This window comes from Megachile rotundata, unplaced genomic scaffold (genome assembly GCF_050947335.1).
Source record: "Megachile rotundata isolate GNS110a unplaced genomic scaffold, iyMegRotu1 scaffold0057, whole genome shotgun sequence".
Taxonomy (NCBI): Eukaryota; Metazoa; Arthropoda; class Insecta; order Hymenoptera; family Megachilidae; genus Megachile; species Megachile rotundata.
In genome coordinates, this window is record NW_027473354.1 from 1,036,827 (window position 1) to 1,055,000 (window position 18,174).

The window sequence follows — 18,174 nt, forward strand, 5'->3', positions numbered from 1 at the left end:
TCATCGAAACATCGGCGTCCTCTAGGAAAGGGCGTCCCAGTATTCCGTGCTGAGGTATAGGGAAGGAATCGGGGACTACGTAGAATTCGAATCGTTCCCCGAATAACGTAACGTTTGTTGTGCCAAGGGTCGTGATAGTGTCCGATGTGACTCCGAAAAATTTTGTTTCCTCCTTGGCGTTTATTTCCGCGTGAGGTTTCAGAGCGCCGAGTTTTATTAAATTCGGTGCGGCACCAGTGTCGACCATCATGACTGATATTGATTTTAATTCCGGCGCGCTTATTCTGATTTGGGGGTCTGTTGTTCCTCCCCAGCAATCGACACAGTTGACTCTGCGTGGTCCAATGTAACCGCGTGCACCGTTTTCGTGCTTGGGCCCTCCCGTCCTTTGTTCGTCGCGGGCGGGAGGGTTTGCTCGTTTCCCGAATTTCGCATTCGTTCGTTGTATTGACGCTTCCTACATTCGTGCAGATCGTGACCCGGAATATTGCAATATCGGCAGAATCTATCGGGCAACGGCGGGTCTCTTCTGTCATCTCCGCGGGGATATCGCGTGAATCCCCGGTTCGCCTGGTAATTTCGCGGCGGAACGGGCGATGTTGGTTTCCATGCGTCGCGACGCGGTGGACTGCCAAAACGGCGTTCGCGCCATTCCGGGTTTTGGTCACGCCTTCCGAAATCAACGCGACGCGGAGATTCGCTTCCTCTAAAGTCTCTACTCGGTCGCCAGTCGGGAGTTCCGTCGCGCTGTTCGAAATTCACACGGCGCGTTTCGGTACGGCCCTGTCTCGACGTTTCTAACTCTAATCTCTTGAACGCTGAGATTGCCTCCCGAAATACACATTTTAACGGTTCGGCCGCGACCGATTTTACTTCTAAACGCATGGGTGACATCAACCCATCAATAAAGCACCCTTTCGCGAAATTGTTGATTTCGTCAATGTTAGGCGCGCCTCGGTCGCAATCGAGGATCGCGTCCCGCAAGTCTTTTACTCGGGTTATGAAATCTAGAACGTGCTCACCGTTCTTCATGTAGATGCTCGCTAATTCGCCGCGGTAGTAGTCGACGGTGCGCTGTGGTCCGAAGATGTCCTTGAGGGTGTTGCACAGCTCGGCGACGGTGTAGATCTCCTCGTCCTCCACAGCAGCGGCGGCGTGCCCACTCAAGTGTCCAATGATGAGTTTGACCAGAGTTCCCTCGGCGTGAGCGGGAATTAACTGCCTGGCTCTTTTGCACGCCCGTGTGAATGTTAATAACGTCGGCGAGGAACCATTGAAAACGGGCACCATTTTTACTGCTTCGTTAAGAGTGTAGCCGATGGATTCACTGACGACGGCAACACTTGGCACTTCCATCTCCGTGGGTGGTTCCTCGGGAATGTCTCTTTTCTTCGGTATTGCCCCTTGGCTCTGTTCAGCTTTCCGGATTCTGGCTAACAGTGCTTCGTTCCGCAGGCGAGCTTCTTCCAATTCTCGTCTCTCGCTGTCAAGCATTCGGGCCTCCTCCCGAAGGCGCCTCTCTTTTTCAATTTGTTGTTTCTGTACCATGGCCATTTCGTCCTCACTCATTGGTTCCGTTTGTCTCGAACGGAGTTCCATCGGCGTCGTCTTCTGCGTCCCAGCCGGTTGCGACGGCATGTTGTTGGCAGAATTCGTCTACCGAAGGCGGGCACGACCAATTGTTTCCGCGAAACGCCCGGAAAAAGTCCACCAACACTTTGTCTGGAACTTCCCTGTGGTTACGCACTTTTATGGCACTTCTTGTGTCCAAAACGTCGTAGCTGAGTAACGGCACTTCGCGTGATAACGTCTCAGTGTCCGATTCACTGTCCAAAGTCACAATTTCCGGTTTAAACACTTGTCGTAGAAACTTCTCTTCGAGGAGCTTGAGCTTCCTCGCCTTTTCTCGGCGGCCCGCACGGCAGCCACGCTTCTTTTTCCCCTATTTTCAAATGACGATTACGAAAATTTTATTACTTACGAAAGAAAAGTACAATTCCTGTACTCAGTCTCAATGACTTACCGGCATGCTGTTGGCTAGCGTATTCCGCAGCGTTTGAACGCGCAAAAATCGGGTTACCAACAGCGATCGTCGGCTCGTAATTGGGCTATTCACTGTACTGTACGCGAAGAATTCGCAGTCTCTTTCGATACCGTGGCAACACCTTCACTTTTACGCGCAAGTGCGGCACGAATATCTACGGAAAACCTAACGAATCCTGTAGACAGAATTCCCCAAGTTTCTTCCAGGCAAGAGGTAGTACAGCTATGCAGCGCACGTACCGCTTGCAAGGTTGAGAACGTTAAGGATCTGCTCCTGTCGAAAAACTCTGTAGCGCGAAGAATTCGCAGTCTCTTTTGATACCGTGGCAACACCTTCGCTTTTACGCGCAAGTGTGACACAAATATCTGCGGAAAACTGGCGAATCTTGTAGACAGAATGTCCTAAGCCTCTTCCAGGCAAGAGGTAGTACAGCTATTGAAGCGCACGTACCGCTTGCAAGGTCAAGAACGTTAGAGATCTGCTCTTGTCGAAAAACTCTGTAGCGCGAACTCGACGTCTTAACTGTACGAAGGAGCGTGACTGAATGAGCGCGTTACTGCAGCGGCAGTGGATGCGTCACCCGCGCTGGCGTGAGACCCGGCGCGTCGTGGGAACGGGCGCGCTCAGGAATGCGGCGCGCTTATCTCCCGCTCGGTACGGTCGAGCGTCCGGCCGGTGTCGTCTTACGTCTGGCGCGCTCCTTATCTCGAGTCCTCTTTGTCCGCTTTGTTCTTTCACACGCTTCGTAATCTTGGCTCGCTGAATGTCACGTAGGCAGCTATCTCTCCACGGTGCTGAGTCAATCCCACCGCTGTCACCAATTTTGTTACGGCCAGGGGTGTCCAGTGAAATAATGTACGGTTTCACTTGCCTCGCTGGCTATAACTTCTAACTATTTTCCTCAGCTTTCGGGTTAGCGTAGCTCGCTGGCTTACGTCGTGGCCCTGGGTCCCGTGGAAGCAGCTGTCGTTGAAGTATCTCTATGTCCTCGCTGTGGCTATTAAGCTCGTCTCGTGTGATTTATCACGCGAGTCAGGAGGTTGCAATAGTATGATACGAATCGTGCAGGTATTTGAAGACAGTGGACAACAATTATAATTATATAATGATATATTCTCCAATAAATCCTTGATTATATGTGTATATGGACAATGTTCCTTTATGGTATATTCTTACGCTTATCCGCTCGACGAAATGGGTAGTCGATTACGACTCCCGAGGAATCAGGCTGGGCTGATGTGGTATTGTATGACTGGACGGGCCTCAGGCAGGATTACCTAGCACTGAGGTTACCGGTATGCAGACTAGGGCGGACTGGCGCCGACTGGTTCTAAATGATAAGGAATGATCTGGTTTTTATAGTGGTCGAGGACAAAGGAAATTGTTCTAGAAGGTTCTGGCTGATGTAAGAGGATGTTATGGCTAGGTGTCGATAAGGATGTTCTAGAAGGTTCTGGCTGATGTAAGAGGATGTTATGGTTGGTTTATCTTGAAGGATGTTTATAAGATGAGGTACGGGAGTTGTCGTGAGAGGATGTTGTGGTTTGCTGTCGATAAGGGTATCATGATTAATTTGGCTAAAGGATGTTTATGAGTCGGATTATCGGGAGGATGTTTATGAGATTGAGTTCGAGGAAGGGACTTATCTTGTGGGAAAGGAATGTCGAGCGGTTCCTACGCTACTTGTTTCCTTATCTCTATGTGATTAACTGTGGCGTGAATAATATCTTATAGTTAGGATTACATACGTGTCTTACGCTCTATGGTTACATTCATATCTTATATGCTAAGGCTACATACGCGTCTTATATTCTACGGTTACATTCATATCTTATATTCTATGGCTACATACTCTTATATTCATATCTTACGTTCTATGGCTATATGCGTGTCCTATATTCTATGTCAACGTCGGAGGCCCGACGTCACAGTCATCGCTTCACCGAACCGACTATGCGGAATGAAAAAATTTCGATAATTACGTAAATAATGAATCCGAACGTGCCAAAGTGGTATAAATGTTCTAGCAATACGTTATTCTATAAGTTGTAATCGTTTTTACTGTCGGTTGCCAGTCATCGTTTCACCGAACCGACTATGCCGGATGGACTTGGTCGTGCTCGGACGGTCCACCGAACCGACTATGCGGAACGTAATTTCATCGATAATATCTGTAATAGTGCATTGGAACGTGCCAAAACGGTATAGGGGCAATAGAAATACGTTACAGTATCGATTATAAGTGTTTTTGCTATACGTTGTCGGTCATCGGTTCACCGAACCGACTATGCGGAACGTAAAATTCTCGATAATTTCGTCATTTATGTATCCGAACGTGCCAAAGTGGTACAAATCTTCTAGTAATACGTTATTCCATAGGTTTTAATCGTTTTTTATATAGGTCGTCAGTCATCGTTTCACCGCACCGACTATGCGGAACGAAAAATTTTAGATAATTTCGTTAATTATGAATCCGAACGTGCCAAAATGGTATAAATGTTCTAGTAATACGTTATACTATAGGGTTTAATGGTTTTTTATATAGGTTGTCAATCATCGTTTCACCGAACCAACTATGCCGGAGAGACTTTGTCTCGCATCGGATGTTACGGCCAGGGGTGTCCAGTGAAATAATATGCTATTTCACTCGCCTCGCTGACTGTATCCTTTAATTATTTCGCCCAGCTTTCGGGTTAGCGTAGCTCGCCGGCTTACGTCGTGGCCCTGGGTCCCGTGGAAGCAGCTGTCGTTGGAGACGATGAAGTATTTCTATGTCCTCGCCGTAGCTGTTAGGCTTGTCTTGCGTGATTTATCACGGAAGCTCGGAGGTTGCGATAGTATAATTCAAGTCGTGCAGGTATTAAAGATTGAAGACAACAGTATAATTATATAATTGTATATTCTCCAATAATAAACCCTCAATTGTATATAGGTAGATATGTGTATTGTTCCTTTATAATATATTCTTATGCTTACTCGCTCGACGAAATGGGTAGTCGTTTACGACTCCCTAGGAATCAGGCTGGGCTGATGTGATACTGGATGACTGGACGGGCCTCAGGCAGGATTACCTAGCACTGAGGTTACCTGTATGCAGACTAGGGCGGACTGGCGCTAACTGACTCTGGGTGGTAAGGAATGAGCTGGGTTTTATAGTGGTTGAGGACAAAGGAAATCATTCTAGAAGGTTCTGGCTGATGTAAGAGGATGTTATGGCTAGGTGTCGATAAGGATATTCTGATTAGTTTATCTTGAAGGGTGTTTGTAAGACGAGATGTAGGAGTTGTCGTGAGAGGATGTTATGGTCTGTTGTCGATAAGGATATTCTGATTAGTTTATCTTGAAGGATGTTTGTAAGACGAGATGTAGAATTTGTCGTGAGAGGATGTTATGGTCTGTTGTCGATAAGGATATCATGATTAATTTGGTGAGAGGATGTTATGAGTTGGATTATCGGAAGGATGTTTATGGGATTGAGTTCGAGGAAAGGACTTATCTTGTGGGAAAGGAATGTCGAGCGGTTCCTACGCTACTTGCTTACATATTGTTCCCTATCTCTATGTGATTAACTATGGTTAAACGTGGCGTGAATAATGTCTTACGGCTAAGGTTACATACATGTCTTACACTCTATGGTTACATTCATATCTTATATTCCATGGCTACATACGTGTCTTATATTCTATGGTTACATTCATATCTTATATTCTATGGCTACATACATGTCTTATATTCTATGTCAACTTCGGAGGCCCGACGTCACATCATCGGTTCACCGAACCGACTATGCGGAACGTAAAATTCTCGATAATTTCGTCATTTATGTATCCGAACGTGCCAAAGTGGTATAAATCGTCTAGTCATACGTTATTCTATAGGTTTTAATCGTTTTTAATATAGGTTGTCAGTCATCGTTTCACCGAACCGACTATGCGGAATGAAAAATTTTTGATAATTCCGTTAATAATGAATCCGAACCTGCCAAAATGGTATAAATGTTCTAGTACTACGTTATTCTATTGGTTTTAATGGTTTTTTATATAGGTTGTCAGTCATCGTTTCACCGAACCGACTATGCGGAACGAAAAATTTTAGATAATTTCGTCATTTATGTATCCGAACGTGCCAAAGTGGTATAAATCGTCTAGTAATACGTTATTCTATAGGTTTTAATCGTTTTTTATATAGGTTGTCAGTCATCGATTCACCGAACCGACTATGCTGGAGGGACTTTGGCACGTTCGGACTCGGCACAGAACCGACTATGCGGAGTGATTTTTGCTCAATTTTTTGAAAAAATATACATATTTTCTCGATTCTTGTATGATATTTGTACGTATATTGTTGTTTGTTACTCGTTTATTACGTTAGAAATTCGTTTGATATTTATTTTGGCGAAAAAAAGAAAAAAAATTTTTTTTCGATTAATTTTGTCATTAAATTTCGTAAAATGATTGTTAAAACATCGTCCGTATACTTTTTAGCGTGTTTGACAACTTTTTGAAAAATCGATTTTTTCGCGCTAAGTTTTGCCTCACTTTCGAATTGGCACGTTCGGATCGCGCGTTAGCATCGTAAGCGCCCGTGCGTAACGGTCGGCGTCGCCGACCATCCGGCCGACCGTTCGGTACCTATAAGGAGACGTCCGGTCCGATCGTACCAGACGGAACAGAGTCGGGCGCGTGGCTATTCTATGACCTCGGTTGAGAACTAGTCCACCGCTCCTCGTGCGTAACTTCGTGTTGCCTCGACTGTTCGTGTTCTCGGTATCGATGCAGGATTTTCTCCACACTGCATTGTCGCGTGTCGGCGTCTAAGACCAAATGGCACATATGCGACGAACCTTTAACATGAGGCTGGTGACTCGTATGCACTTTGGTGTGTACGTTGTACTGACTCAAGCGGCACAGGCTACTAAAAATAAAAGGGATAGAAGAAAACCGACCGTCCTGAAACGGGCCAAAAAAGGTTTTATAAAATTATATTAAAAATGAATTAGATAGTGGTGTTGAACGAACTTGTTCGTTACAACGCCTTCAGGCGAGAGGCTAAAAAATTGTGAAACGGAATATTTATTCCGAAATTCAGAAATGATATTACGTCCCATTAATGTTTTGTGCGTCTCGAACGCCTAAATATTTTCTCGATGCGCGAGAAAACTTCTACTTCGCGGAGAGTTTTTCGGTACGATGAAGTAAAATATTAAATAAATGCTTCACTATACGTACAGCGCAGAGATATTGAAACGAAATAATATGTAACTATGACTCGTAAAAACGGTTTCTGAAATGGAAACTTCTTCCAAAGTGAAGAGTTTTCGGTACGGGTGATTTCTCGATATTACATCGAGTTTTCGCTTATACGTACAAAAAAAATATTATTATGGTGTATCGTAACTTTGACACGAAATTTTGAGAGAGAGAAAATAAAAATTTGGGTGGATTGGTAAGAATCGATGTGCCCAGCGCGAGCTAAAATTCTCTGTGTACGTGCTTGCTCCGATTCGTTTTTTTCGAACAGCATGTCCGTTGTACGCGCTATCACGGTACGTTCAGCACGCCACTGTACGCGCTAACCTTTATCGGTGTGTCTTAAATAAAATACCAAAGAGAGTGAAAGGAGAGAGAATAGAGAGTGTTTGGAGGAACAAAAATTTAATATGACTGAAACACATGAGAGAAGAACCAAATAAAAAAAGGGAACGTTTAAGCTGATATTGGTTCATTACAAAAAAATGGTATTTATGACAAAGGCGAAAGAACACCGATATTGTGGAGGTTCAATACGAGCGTGTGTGGTTTACGTGCTTATACCGTTTCGATGCAAAGCGTGAAATGAAAAGCGGTGTTACGTGCTTCCAAAATTTTTCAACGAGAAATCTTTCTGGCACGAAAGGATTTGCATTTTTACGCGCTTTATCGATACAAAATAAGAGAAGAGACCCCGTGGAGGAACGAAACGTTTATATCGACACGGTTTCGGTTCGTTTCGACGAACAGCATGTCCGCTGTACGCGCCATAGCGTATTGTCCAGCGTTCTTCGCTATACGCGCTATTTCGGTGTTGTGTCGTTAAACGAAATATTGTATATCAAAGACTTATATAACTTCACGTAATATAAATAATATTACGAACCACAAAAGGAAAGTGGCAAAAAGAGATCTGCAAATTGGTTCGTGTACGAAAAGTTGTACAAAAATAATCCTAAACGAAAAGGGAACGTTTAAGCTGAAAAACTGAAATAAACGAACACAACGTCCAGCGTGCTTGTTACGCGCTTACACCGAAAGGGGATCGATTAATTCGTTCCGAGCGTGTGCGGTTTACGCGCTTCTTACGTTTCGACAACCGGCGGGAAAGCGGTGTTGTACGTGCTTTCAAAACTTTCTTGAACCGGAGAATATTATTCTTCGGCATTACTACGTCGATATGCGTTTCTTCGAATCTCCGGCATTGAGGTGTGGAGGATTCGTAATAAAATCGAAACGAGAGAGAGAGAAAAGGAGGAGGAGAATTGTGAGTCCTAACGTCGATCGGTCGTTGTTAAATTGTAAAGGCGCCGTCGAACGTAGAAAGACCCAATTTGATGTTAAATAAAATTGGCTTAAGAAAATGAAATAATTCTTTAAGCTCCCTGGTTGATCCTGCCAGTAGTCATATGCTTGTCTCAAAGATTAAGCCATGCATGTCTAAGTACATACCGAATTAAGGTGAAACCGCGAATGGCTCATTAAATCAGTTTTGGTTTCTTAGATCGTACAACAATTTACTTGGATAACTGTGGTAATTCTAGAGCTAATACATGCAAACCAGAATTCCACCCAGAGATGGGAGGAATGCTTTTATTAGATCAAAACCAATCGATGTGGCGGACGGTTCATCCGTCTTCCCATCGTCGGCTATGATGACTCTGAATAACTTTGTGCTGATCGTACGGTCTTCTAGCACCGACGACGGATCTTTCAAATGTCTGCCTTATCAACTGTCGATGGTAGGTTTTACGCCTACCATGGTTGTAACGGGTAACGGGGAATCAGGGTTCGATTCCGGAGAGGGAGCCTGAGAAACGGCTACCACATCCAAGGAAGGCAGCAGGCGCGCAAATTACCCACTCCCGGCACGGGGAGGTAGTGACGAAAAATAACGATACGGGACTCATCCGAGGCCCCGTAATCGGAATGAGTACACTTTAAATCCTTTAACGAGGATCCATTGGAGGGCAAGTCTGGTGCCAGCAGCCGCGGTAACTCCAGCTCCAATAGCGTATATTAAAGTTGTTGCGGTTAGAAAGCTCGTAGTTGAATCTGTGTGTCGCAGTGTCGGTTCACCGCTCGCGGTGTTTAACTGGCATTATGCGATACGTCCTACCGATGGGTTTAGCTTCTCCTCGGAGTTGCGGCCCAAGTTAAATATCCCATCGCGGTGCTCTTCGCTGAGTGTCGAGGTGGGCCGGTACGTTTACTTTGAACAAATTAGAGTGCTTGAAGCAGGCTATCTTCGCCTGAATATTCTGTGCATGGAATAATGGAATAGGACCTCGGTTCTATTTTGTTGGTTTTCGGAACCCCGAGGTAATGATTAATAGGGACAGATGGGGGCATTCGTATTGCGACGTCAGAGGTGAAATTCTTGGATCGTCACAAGACGGACAGAAGCGAAAGCATTTGCCAAAAATGTTTTCATTAATCAAGAACGAAAGTTAGAGGTTCGAAGGCGATCAGATACCGCCCTAGTTCTAACCATAAACGATGCCAGCTAGCGATCCGCCGAAGTTCCTCCGATGACTCGGCGGGCAGCTTCCGGGAAACCAAAGCTTTTGGGTTCCGGGGGAAGTATGGTTGCAAAGCTGAAACTTAAAGGAATTGACGGAAGGGCACCACCAGGAGTGGAGCCTGCGGCTTAATTTGACTCAACACGGGAGATCTCCCCGGACACCGGAAGGATTGACAGATTGATAGCTCTTTCTTGATTCGGTGGGTGGTGGTGCATGGCCGTTCTTAGTCGGTGGAGCGAATTGTCTGGTTAATTCCGATAACGAACGAGACTCTAGCCTGTTAAATAGACGTAAATTATGGTATCTCGAAGGCCCCCGACTTCGGTCGGTGTGGTTTTTACTACCAACGTACAAACAAATCTTCTTAGAGGGACAAGCGGCTTCTAGTCGCACGAGATTGAGCAATAATAGGTCTGTGATGCCCTTAGATGTTCTGGGCCGCACGCGCGCTACACTGAAGGAATCAACGTGTTTTCCCTGGCCGAAAGGTCCGGGTAACCCGCTGAACCTCCTTCGTGCTAGGGATTGGGGCTTGAAATTATTCCCCATGAACGAGGAATTCCCAGTAAACGCGAGTCATAAGCTCGCGTTGATTACGTCCCTGCCCTTTGTACACACCGCCCGTCGCTACTGATTGAATGATTTAGTGAGGTTTTCGGACTGGTGCGCGGCAATGTCTAGGCATTGCCGATGTTACCGGAAAGATGACCAAACTTGATTATTTAGAGGAAGTAAAAGTCGTAACAAGGTTTCCGTAGGTGAACCTGCGGAAGGATCATTAACGAAAGTTTAAACAAACTTACAAAGTTTGAAAGAGAGAAAACTCTATCACTACGTGAGCTCTCTTGACATTAAAACACATGATACGCAAAGACACGAAACACATGATAATAATATACAGTACGTGCCAAAGAAAAACTTGACAAAATCTATGACTCTCAATATGAATACACGCAAAAACTGTGAAAAGCAGCCAAAAGTATAATATGACTATAACACATGATACGCAAAAATGAGGATGAAAAGTGCAGCTCCTCGCGTATATAAACAAATAATAATATATTGGCCGTACACAACAAAAATGCGTATAAACGAGCCACGATAGATGATTGAGAGAGAAAGGGAGAGAAATATTTGGAGGTAGTAGCAAACAAACGAAAAAAAAAAAAAACAGATACCAAAAATGTTAAATGACAATTCGTCGTTACGACAGTCGTGATGCGGAGAGATATTACGGTTACGTGTAGGAGGTCGCTTTGGTTCTCATCGTCGATACTCCCGTCCGTATTTCGTATCCGCCGACGCGTTTCGTACGAACAAGCGCTAACGTTAAATAAAGTTAAAAAATGAGAGAGCAACGCCGTTTCATGTCGAACGCTGTAAATAGGAAGAACGAAAGTTTACCGACGAAAGAAAATCGAGAGTTTCTTCTCTATTTTCTCGGCTCTTCGTTCCGTAGCGTATAAGAAAGGTTTCGACTCTCCCGGGACGTCGTTTTACTCTTATTAACGGGTACCGCACGATCCTTCGATAAATACAAAAAGTCGTCGTAACAAGAATGTTCAACTTGAACACGAAGGAAAATCCGAACATTCGCATATAAAAATATATCTATACATAAATGAATCTGTCGCGTATTTTACCGGCAGAAGGTTCGTTATGTAAAATGTATCGTATGCATGGTGTACCCGTTCGTTGCGACGTCTGAGTTAAAAGGAGGAGAGAATCGAAATTGCTAAATAGATACGCGCCAGGAAAGCGAGAGATTTCGGAGAAGTAAGAAGAGGTGAAGGTTATAAGTATCTCGAAATATTCTTATCGGACTTTCCTTTCTATAATTTTTATTCTTGATTCGTGTTGCGTACTCTCTCGACCCGTGTGAAAACACACGAGAGAGAATATAAAGAAATATTTTGGGTCGTTTGGTAACGAAATGCCTGGGTTTGCGAAAAAAAATTATTAAATTTCTTGTTTTTTTTTTTCGCCCGTTTCGTGAGAGACTCTCATTTTATTTTCTTTCTCTCTATAAATTTTGTCTTTGGACAAAGGGAACACCCCCTTTTAGCCTCTCTCTATTTCGTGTTAAACGAGAAACGAAATTTAGAGTGTGATACGGAGGCTTTCACGCGGGGGGTGTCCGGGTAACCGATGGAAATCGAACCACGAAACCGCTTCGACGAACGAAGTCGCAGCTTCACGCGAGTCCGCCTGCTTACGACTGACGATATGGTAACGTATCGCTTACAGACCGGCTGAGAAGCGAAAACGATAGCGTAGTCTCCTTCGTTGGTAGACCGATCTGACGCCGGCCATGGAGTCCGTATCGAATCTCGCGATACCGGTAAGACGTCCAATATATGTAAGCAGCGAACAGGAGACTCTGTGCTACGCGCGACAGCGCGTTTCGTATTTTCCACGGTTTTTGAATGACTTTACCACCCGGAACGGACTGAAAACTCGCCGCACGAAGAGAAATGCGCCACAGAGCGTTGTTTCATCGGCGGTTCTGTAGTCTTATACGGTCCTTTACCCGTCCATGGACGTTATCGTGTCGTCTTAATCAATCAGCTCGGGTAAATCTGTGAACAGAGCTATGACGGGACGACGTTCGAATATCGATACTCGATCTTGCACTTGGATTGGAGTTAGTATTCTACGGACAATCGAATGAATTTATAAACCAGGTTAAATCACTTACATACTGGTTTTTAGACGCTGAGTTGTTAAATTTGAACAAAAATTTTTATACGATTACCCTGAACGGTGGATCGCTTGGCTTGTGGGTCGATGAAGAACGCAGCTAATTGCGCGTCAACGTGTAAACTGCAGGACACATGAACATCGACATTTCGAACGCACATTGCGGTCCACGGATACAATTCCTGGACCACGCCTGGCTAAGGGTCGTTTATATAACTAAAGACTGCTTGCGTTTGCCTTTAGTAGCAAAAGGTTTTCTCTTCATTGTTAAATTTTTTTCGGTACCGCTCGTCGTTCGACTAGATAAAACGAAACTGTTAAACGCCGAAAAGCCGAACGTTTGGGAGCGGGATCCGATGGTCGAACGCGAGAGAGAGAACAACTTGCGAAATTGGCGAAAACGTACGAGCGATGGTTGGACATTTCGTCGGCGTTTGACGCGGAGAATGTTAAATGGAACGTTCGTGTCTCGCCCTCTCTTTGCTAGTGTTCATTTTCTTCACAGGCGACAGAAGAACATTTTCGTATATCTCGCAATTCCTAGTTTTAGGATCTTCTCGGCGGAATGCGCTTACCTCGGCTTGCGTGAGTCGTGGTTTCTAGTTAAACTCCTAAAAGAGACCATATACGACCGCCCGTGAAAGAGCGCTCCCGAGTCGAAAACACCTAACTACAGAAGGATATTTAGACGAGAGAAAAAATGATTCTTCGCCCTGCGAGAGAATTGTTAGACACCAATTGAAGGAAGCAAGCCGAGAGTTAGAGCGTGTTTACGGCGTTTCCCGCGCTCCCGACGTTGTCTGAAATTATTGTCGAATTTTTTTTTCGACGGTGCGAAAGTTTATACAACGAGGAGAAAAGTTAAAAATAAACGTGCGACGGAAGCTCTTTCACGGTTAAATTATTACGAGAACGTAGCTTCGCCACGTTTTTTTAACATTTACAAGCGCAGATCGCTTCGTTGTCGTTGATTAGAACCGGAAGACTGCGCGATCCCAATACGGGTTCCGGTCGTCCAGTCCTCGAAGTGCATAATTGTGCCGGACGGACGTTGAAAAACCCGGACCGATCGAACGATAAGCGCTTATTTGGTGATCGTCTTGCGAGAGTCTCCCTTCATTGTTGTTCGTGTGTTAAATTTCTTTTATCGAACAACGGTCGAACGCAAATGAACAATGACATTTACCCCGAAGATCGATCTCGAAACGCTTTTGTTCCTCCTTTTGTGCGCTCGTGGTTTCATCGAACGATATATACACGACGAAGGTGTACCACGCACGTTAAAAATGGGATTTTTTTTTCCTTTAACCCTTTCTTCTCTGGACCATGATAAGTCACCGATGGTTTACTTGGCTGTCTCTTTCATTCTCGCCCTTTTCTTGGGATTTTGCGTCGGACCGCGACAGCAAAAGAAGAAAAAACGTATCGGACGATGCGTCTTTACGGTTTATCGACCGTCGAGTGTATATTCGAACGTAAATATGTAACGGTATATGTATCCTTTAGGGGACAAAAGAAACATGAAACGATCGTGTGCGAGAGCGCGCCGAGGGTAAGAAGAAAAGGTCCGACCTTTATCTCCTCGTTGTCGTAGTCTCTCCTCGTCGTTTGTTTTAACGCGCCCTGGATAGATAAAAAGATATATCCGATTATATATATACATATATACTCCGACGTGAGTCGAGAACAACCGGACGTCGTCGTCGTCGTTTTTTTTTTGTCGTTGTTCCGCCTGCCCGAACATGCGGCGTTTTAAGTGCCTTTTTTCTTTTGTCGAACAAAAGAGAGAGGAGACATCGAGCTATCATTTTGGCTCGTACGTACCTTCGAGTAGTCGACGATCGTGTTGATCCGAAAAGAGAAAAATAGTTGGTTATCGAACGATACAAGGAAAAAATCGAACGAAATAATCCCTGTGTGCGTTGGTATTAATATACCTTTCGTATTACGTGTCGAAACCCCGAAAAGAGCGTACAGTTTGTGTATAACTTTGAGAAGAAATAATAAAATTTCGACGACCTCAGAGCAGGCGAGATTACCCGCTGAATTTAAGCATATTAATAAGCGGAGGAAAAGAAACTAACAAGGATTTCCTTAGTAGCGGCGAGCGAACAGGAATGAGCCCAGCACTGAATCCCGCGGTTAACGCCGCTGGGAAATGTAGTGTTCAGGAGGATCCGTTTATCCCGAGACATCGAATCGCGTCCAAGTCCATCTTGAATGGGGCCACTTACCCATAGAGGGTGCCAGGCCCGTAGTGACCGGTACGCGTCTCGGGTGGATCTCTCCTTAGAGTGGGGTTGTTTGAGAGTGCAGCCCTAAGTGGTGGTAAACTCCATCTAAGGCTAAATATGACCACGAGACCGATAGCGAACAAGTACCGTGAGGGAAAGTTGAAAAGAACTTTGAAGAGAGAGATCAAGAGTACGTGAAACCGTTCGGGGGTAAACCCGAGAAACCCAAAAGATCGAATGGGGAGATTCATCGTCAACGAAGCTGGCTCCCGTGTTGGTGCGATAGTGCTCCGGATGGTCCCGTTACGGCTGGTTTCCCATCGGCGTGGGCACACCACTCGCGGCGAATGTTCCGGCTATATAGTCGTGCACTTCTCCCCTAGTAGAACGTCGCGACCCGTTGCGTGTCGGTCTAAGGCCCGAGGCGAAGACTGTCCGTCGCTTTTAGCGTACGATGACAGCCCCTTGGATGCCCGGCCGACTGCGCGACGGTACTCAGACGGTATCGGGCCGCAAAATTCTCGAACGCATTGCGTCCAGGACAGCCGCAAGCTCGTTCCAGTCTAGATACCGGATGTACGGACTTAGCGCCGTAACCGGGCCTGGCGGGCTGTTGGCAGGCGGAGTCCTTGGACTGGCCAAACTTTGAATTACCGGTCGGCGACGCTATTGCTTTGGGTACTCTCGGGACCCGTCTTGAAACACGGACCATGGAGTCTAACATGTACGCGAGTCATTGGGATTTGATAAACCTAAAGGCGAAATGAAAGTGAAAGTCGTCCGTGAAGTCGACTAAGGGAGGATGGGCCTCGTTACGATTAGGCCTCGCACTCCCGGGGCGTCTCGTTCTCATTGCGAGAAGAGGCGCACCTAGAGCGTACACGTTGGGACCCGAAAGATGGTGAACTATGCCTGGTCAGGACGAAGTCAGTGGAAACCCTGATGGAGGTCCGTAGCGATTCTGACGTGCAAATCGATCGTCGGAACTGGGTATAGGGGCGAAAGACTAATCGAACCATCTAGTAGCTGGTTCCCTCCGAAGTTTCCCTCTGGATAGCTGGCACTCGACTCGAACGCATAACGAGTCTCATCTGGTAAAGCGAATGATTAGAGGCCTTGGGGCCGAAACGACCTCAACCTATTCTCAAACTTTAAATGGGTGAGATCTCTGGCTTGCTTGAATTTTCATGAAGTTACGAGATATAAATTGATAAAATTTTTCTTGGATCAGAGTGCCAAGTGGGCCAATTTTGGTAAGCAGAACTGGCGCTATGGGATGAACCAAACGCAGAGTTAAGGCGCCTAAGTCGACGCTTATGGGATACCATGAAAGGCGTTGGTTGCTTAAGACAGCAGGACGGTGGCCATGGAAGTCGGAATCCGCTAAGGAGTGTGTAACAACTCACGTGCCGAAGCAACTAGCCCTAAAAATGGATGGCGCTGAAGCGTCGCGCCTATACTCCGCCGTCAACGGCAAGTGCGCAGGAACGGGATTTAGTTCCCGTTCTCCATGAAGCCTTGACGAGTAGGAGGGTCGCGGCGGTGTGCGCAGAAGGGTCTGGGCGTGAGCCTGCCTGGAGCCGCCGTCGGTGCAGATCTTGGTGGTAGTAGCAAATACTCCAGCGAGGACCTGGAGGACTGACGTGGAGAAGGGTTTCGTGTGAACAGCCGTTGCACACGAGTCAGTCGATCCTAAGCCCTAAGAGAAATCTAATGTTGATGAGGTGTCCTAAAATTCACGCTTTTCGAACGCAAATGACAAACATACGTACGCTCGCACGCACGTACGCGCGCAAAAGGCAAAAAATGTTAAAAAGAGAAAAAAATTGCAGTTAAATAACAATTTACGTCGCCGTCGTTTCGTGTTTGGGTCCTAATCCACCGCTCGAACATGATCATTTTTATTGATAAATTGACAAAAACGTTGAACGCCGAAAAAAAATGATCGCGGTTCGGATCGATGGATACTTCACGTTCGACGTGATGCGACGTTGTCGAACGCCTGAAAGCGACTTTTTTTCTATTTTTTGCTTGGTTAAATCTTACAAACTATCGAACGTAAGTCGTGTCGTCGTTGCGTCGCAGATGCGTCGTTGTTTATATAATTTTGCGTGATTTGGGAAGAAACACACCCATCGGGCGAAAGGGAATCCGGTTCCTATTCCGGAACCCGGCAGAGGAACCGCATACCAATCGGGCCCTCGTAAGAGTGTTCGTCGGGGTAACCCAAAATGACCTGGAGACGCCGTTGGGAGATCTGGGAAGAGTTTTCTTTTCTGTATAAGCGTTCGAGTTCCCTGGAAGCCTCTAGCAGGGAGATAGGGTTTGGATCGCGAAGAGCACCGCAGTTGCGGCGGTATCTGGATCTTCCCCTCGGACCTTGAAAATCCAGGAGAGGGCCACGTGGAGATATCGCGCCGGTTCGTACCCATATCCGCAGCAGGTCTCCAAGGTGAAGAGCCTCTAGTCGATAGATTAATGTAGGTAAGGGAAGTCGGCAAATTGGATCCGTAACTTCGGAATAAGGATTGGCTCTGAGAAGCGGGGCGTGTCGGGCTTGGTCGGGAAGTTGGCCAGGCTGACGTGCCGGGCCTGGGCGAGGTGAACGTTTGGCGACTTCGTGTCGCGTCCCGGAATCCGAGCTCGGTCCCGTGCCTTGGCCGCCAACGGATCTTCCTTGCTGCGAGGCTTCTTGTGACGGCTTCGGCCGTCCTTTTCGCCTCTTCGGCCGCCATTCAACGCTTAGCTCAGAACTGGCACGGACTAGGGGAATCCGACTGTCTAATTAAAACAAAGCATTGCGATGGCCCTCAAGGGTGATGACGCAATGTGATTTCTGCCCAGTGCTCTGAATGTCAACGTGAAGAAATTCAATTAAGCGCGGGTAAACGGCGGGAGTTTACTATGACTCTCTTGAGTCTAGTTAGCAAGCGGCCCCGTCTAATCGGGTCCCGCCACGAGTACCTTCGGGGAAAGCAAGAGCCGCCTCTGCGAACCTACCTCCGCATTGGGTTGCCAGCCCGGTGCGGTTGTAATTCAGTGGGCCCAAATTCACAAGGAAAAGAGAAAAAGAATTGTCGGTTGGCCCTTAGGGCATCTCGGATCGCCGACCTCACTGAAACTTCGACACCCGCGCCTGCAAGCGAAGCGCATAGTTCCGGTGCTTGCGGAGTTGATGCAATGTTTGTGTGCTCGACATGTCAAAGGTCGTTGGCCACAAAAATCGGCTTGGACGTTCACGTTAGAAGACCGCACGTGGAAGTCGCAAACGCTGCCATATCAGTGGAGCGCGTTAAGGATCGTTGGTCGGAGGAGGAGCGAAGAATAATGGCTGCCGTCGAGGTTCGAGGGGTACTCTCTGGGGCTCGTTTTATAAACGAGTACATTATGAGTCATCTGCAGACCAGCCGGACCCTCGAATC

At 46.3% G+C, this 18,174-nt stretch overlaps 1 protein-coding gene, 2 non-coding genes and 1 pseudogene across 3 annotated transcripts; 3 read left to right on the top strand and 1 right to left on the bottom strand.

The window, feature by feature from the left end:
• Window positions 1-279: 279 nt before the first annotated feature.
• LOC143266163 (uncharacterized) lies at window positions 280-3,968 on the bottom strand. The gene is made up of 2 exons (XM_076541796.1): window positions 2,024-3,968; window positions 280-1,942 (listed from the first exon to the last, which is right to left on the bottom strand). The coding sequence occupies exon 2, from the start codon at window positions 1,636-1,638 to the stop codon at window positions 280-282; it is 1,359 nt and encodes a 452-aa protein (XP_076397911.1). The 5' UTR covers window positions 1,639-1,942; window positions 2,024-3,968.
• A 4,707-nt stretch (window positions 3,969-8,675) lies between these two features.
• LOC143266177 (small subunit ribosomal RNA) lies at window positions 8,676-10,599 on the top strand. The gene has a single exon (XR_013041252.1). It is a non-coding gene; the product is annotated as a small subunit ribosomal RNA (ribosomal RNA).
• A 1,971-nt stretch (window positions 10,600-12,570) lies between these two features.
• On the top strand, window positions 12,571-12,725 carry LOC143266183 (5.8S ribosomal RNA). The gene has a single exon (XR_013041257.1). It is a non-coding gene; the product is annotated as a 5.8S ribosomal RNA (ribosomal RNA).
• Window positions 12,726-14,533: 1,808 nt separating this feature from the next.
• The window catches only part of LOC143266182 (large subunit ribosomal RNA), a 7,845-nt pseudogene continuing 4,204 nt past the window's right edge, over window positions 14,534-18,174 (top strand).

Coding starts and splice junctions, on each gene's coding strand:
- LOC143266163 (XM_076541796.1), bottom strand. CDS start 1,638: ATGCCGTCGCAACCGGCTGGGACGCAGAAGACGACGCCGATGGAACTC.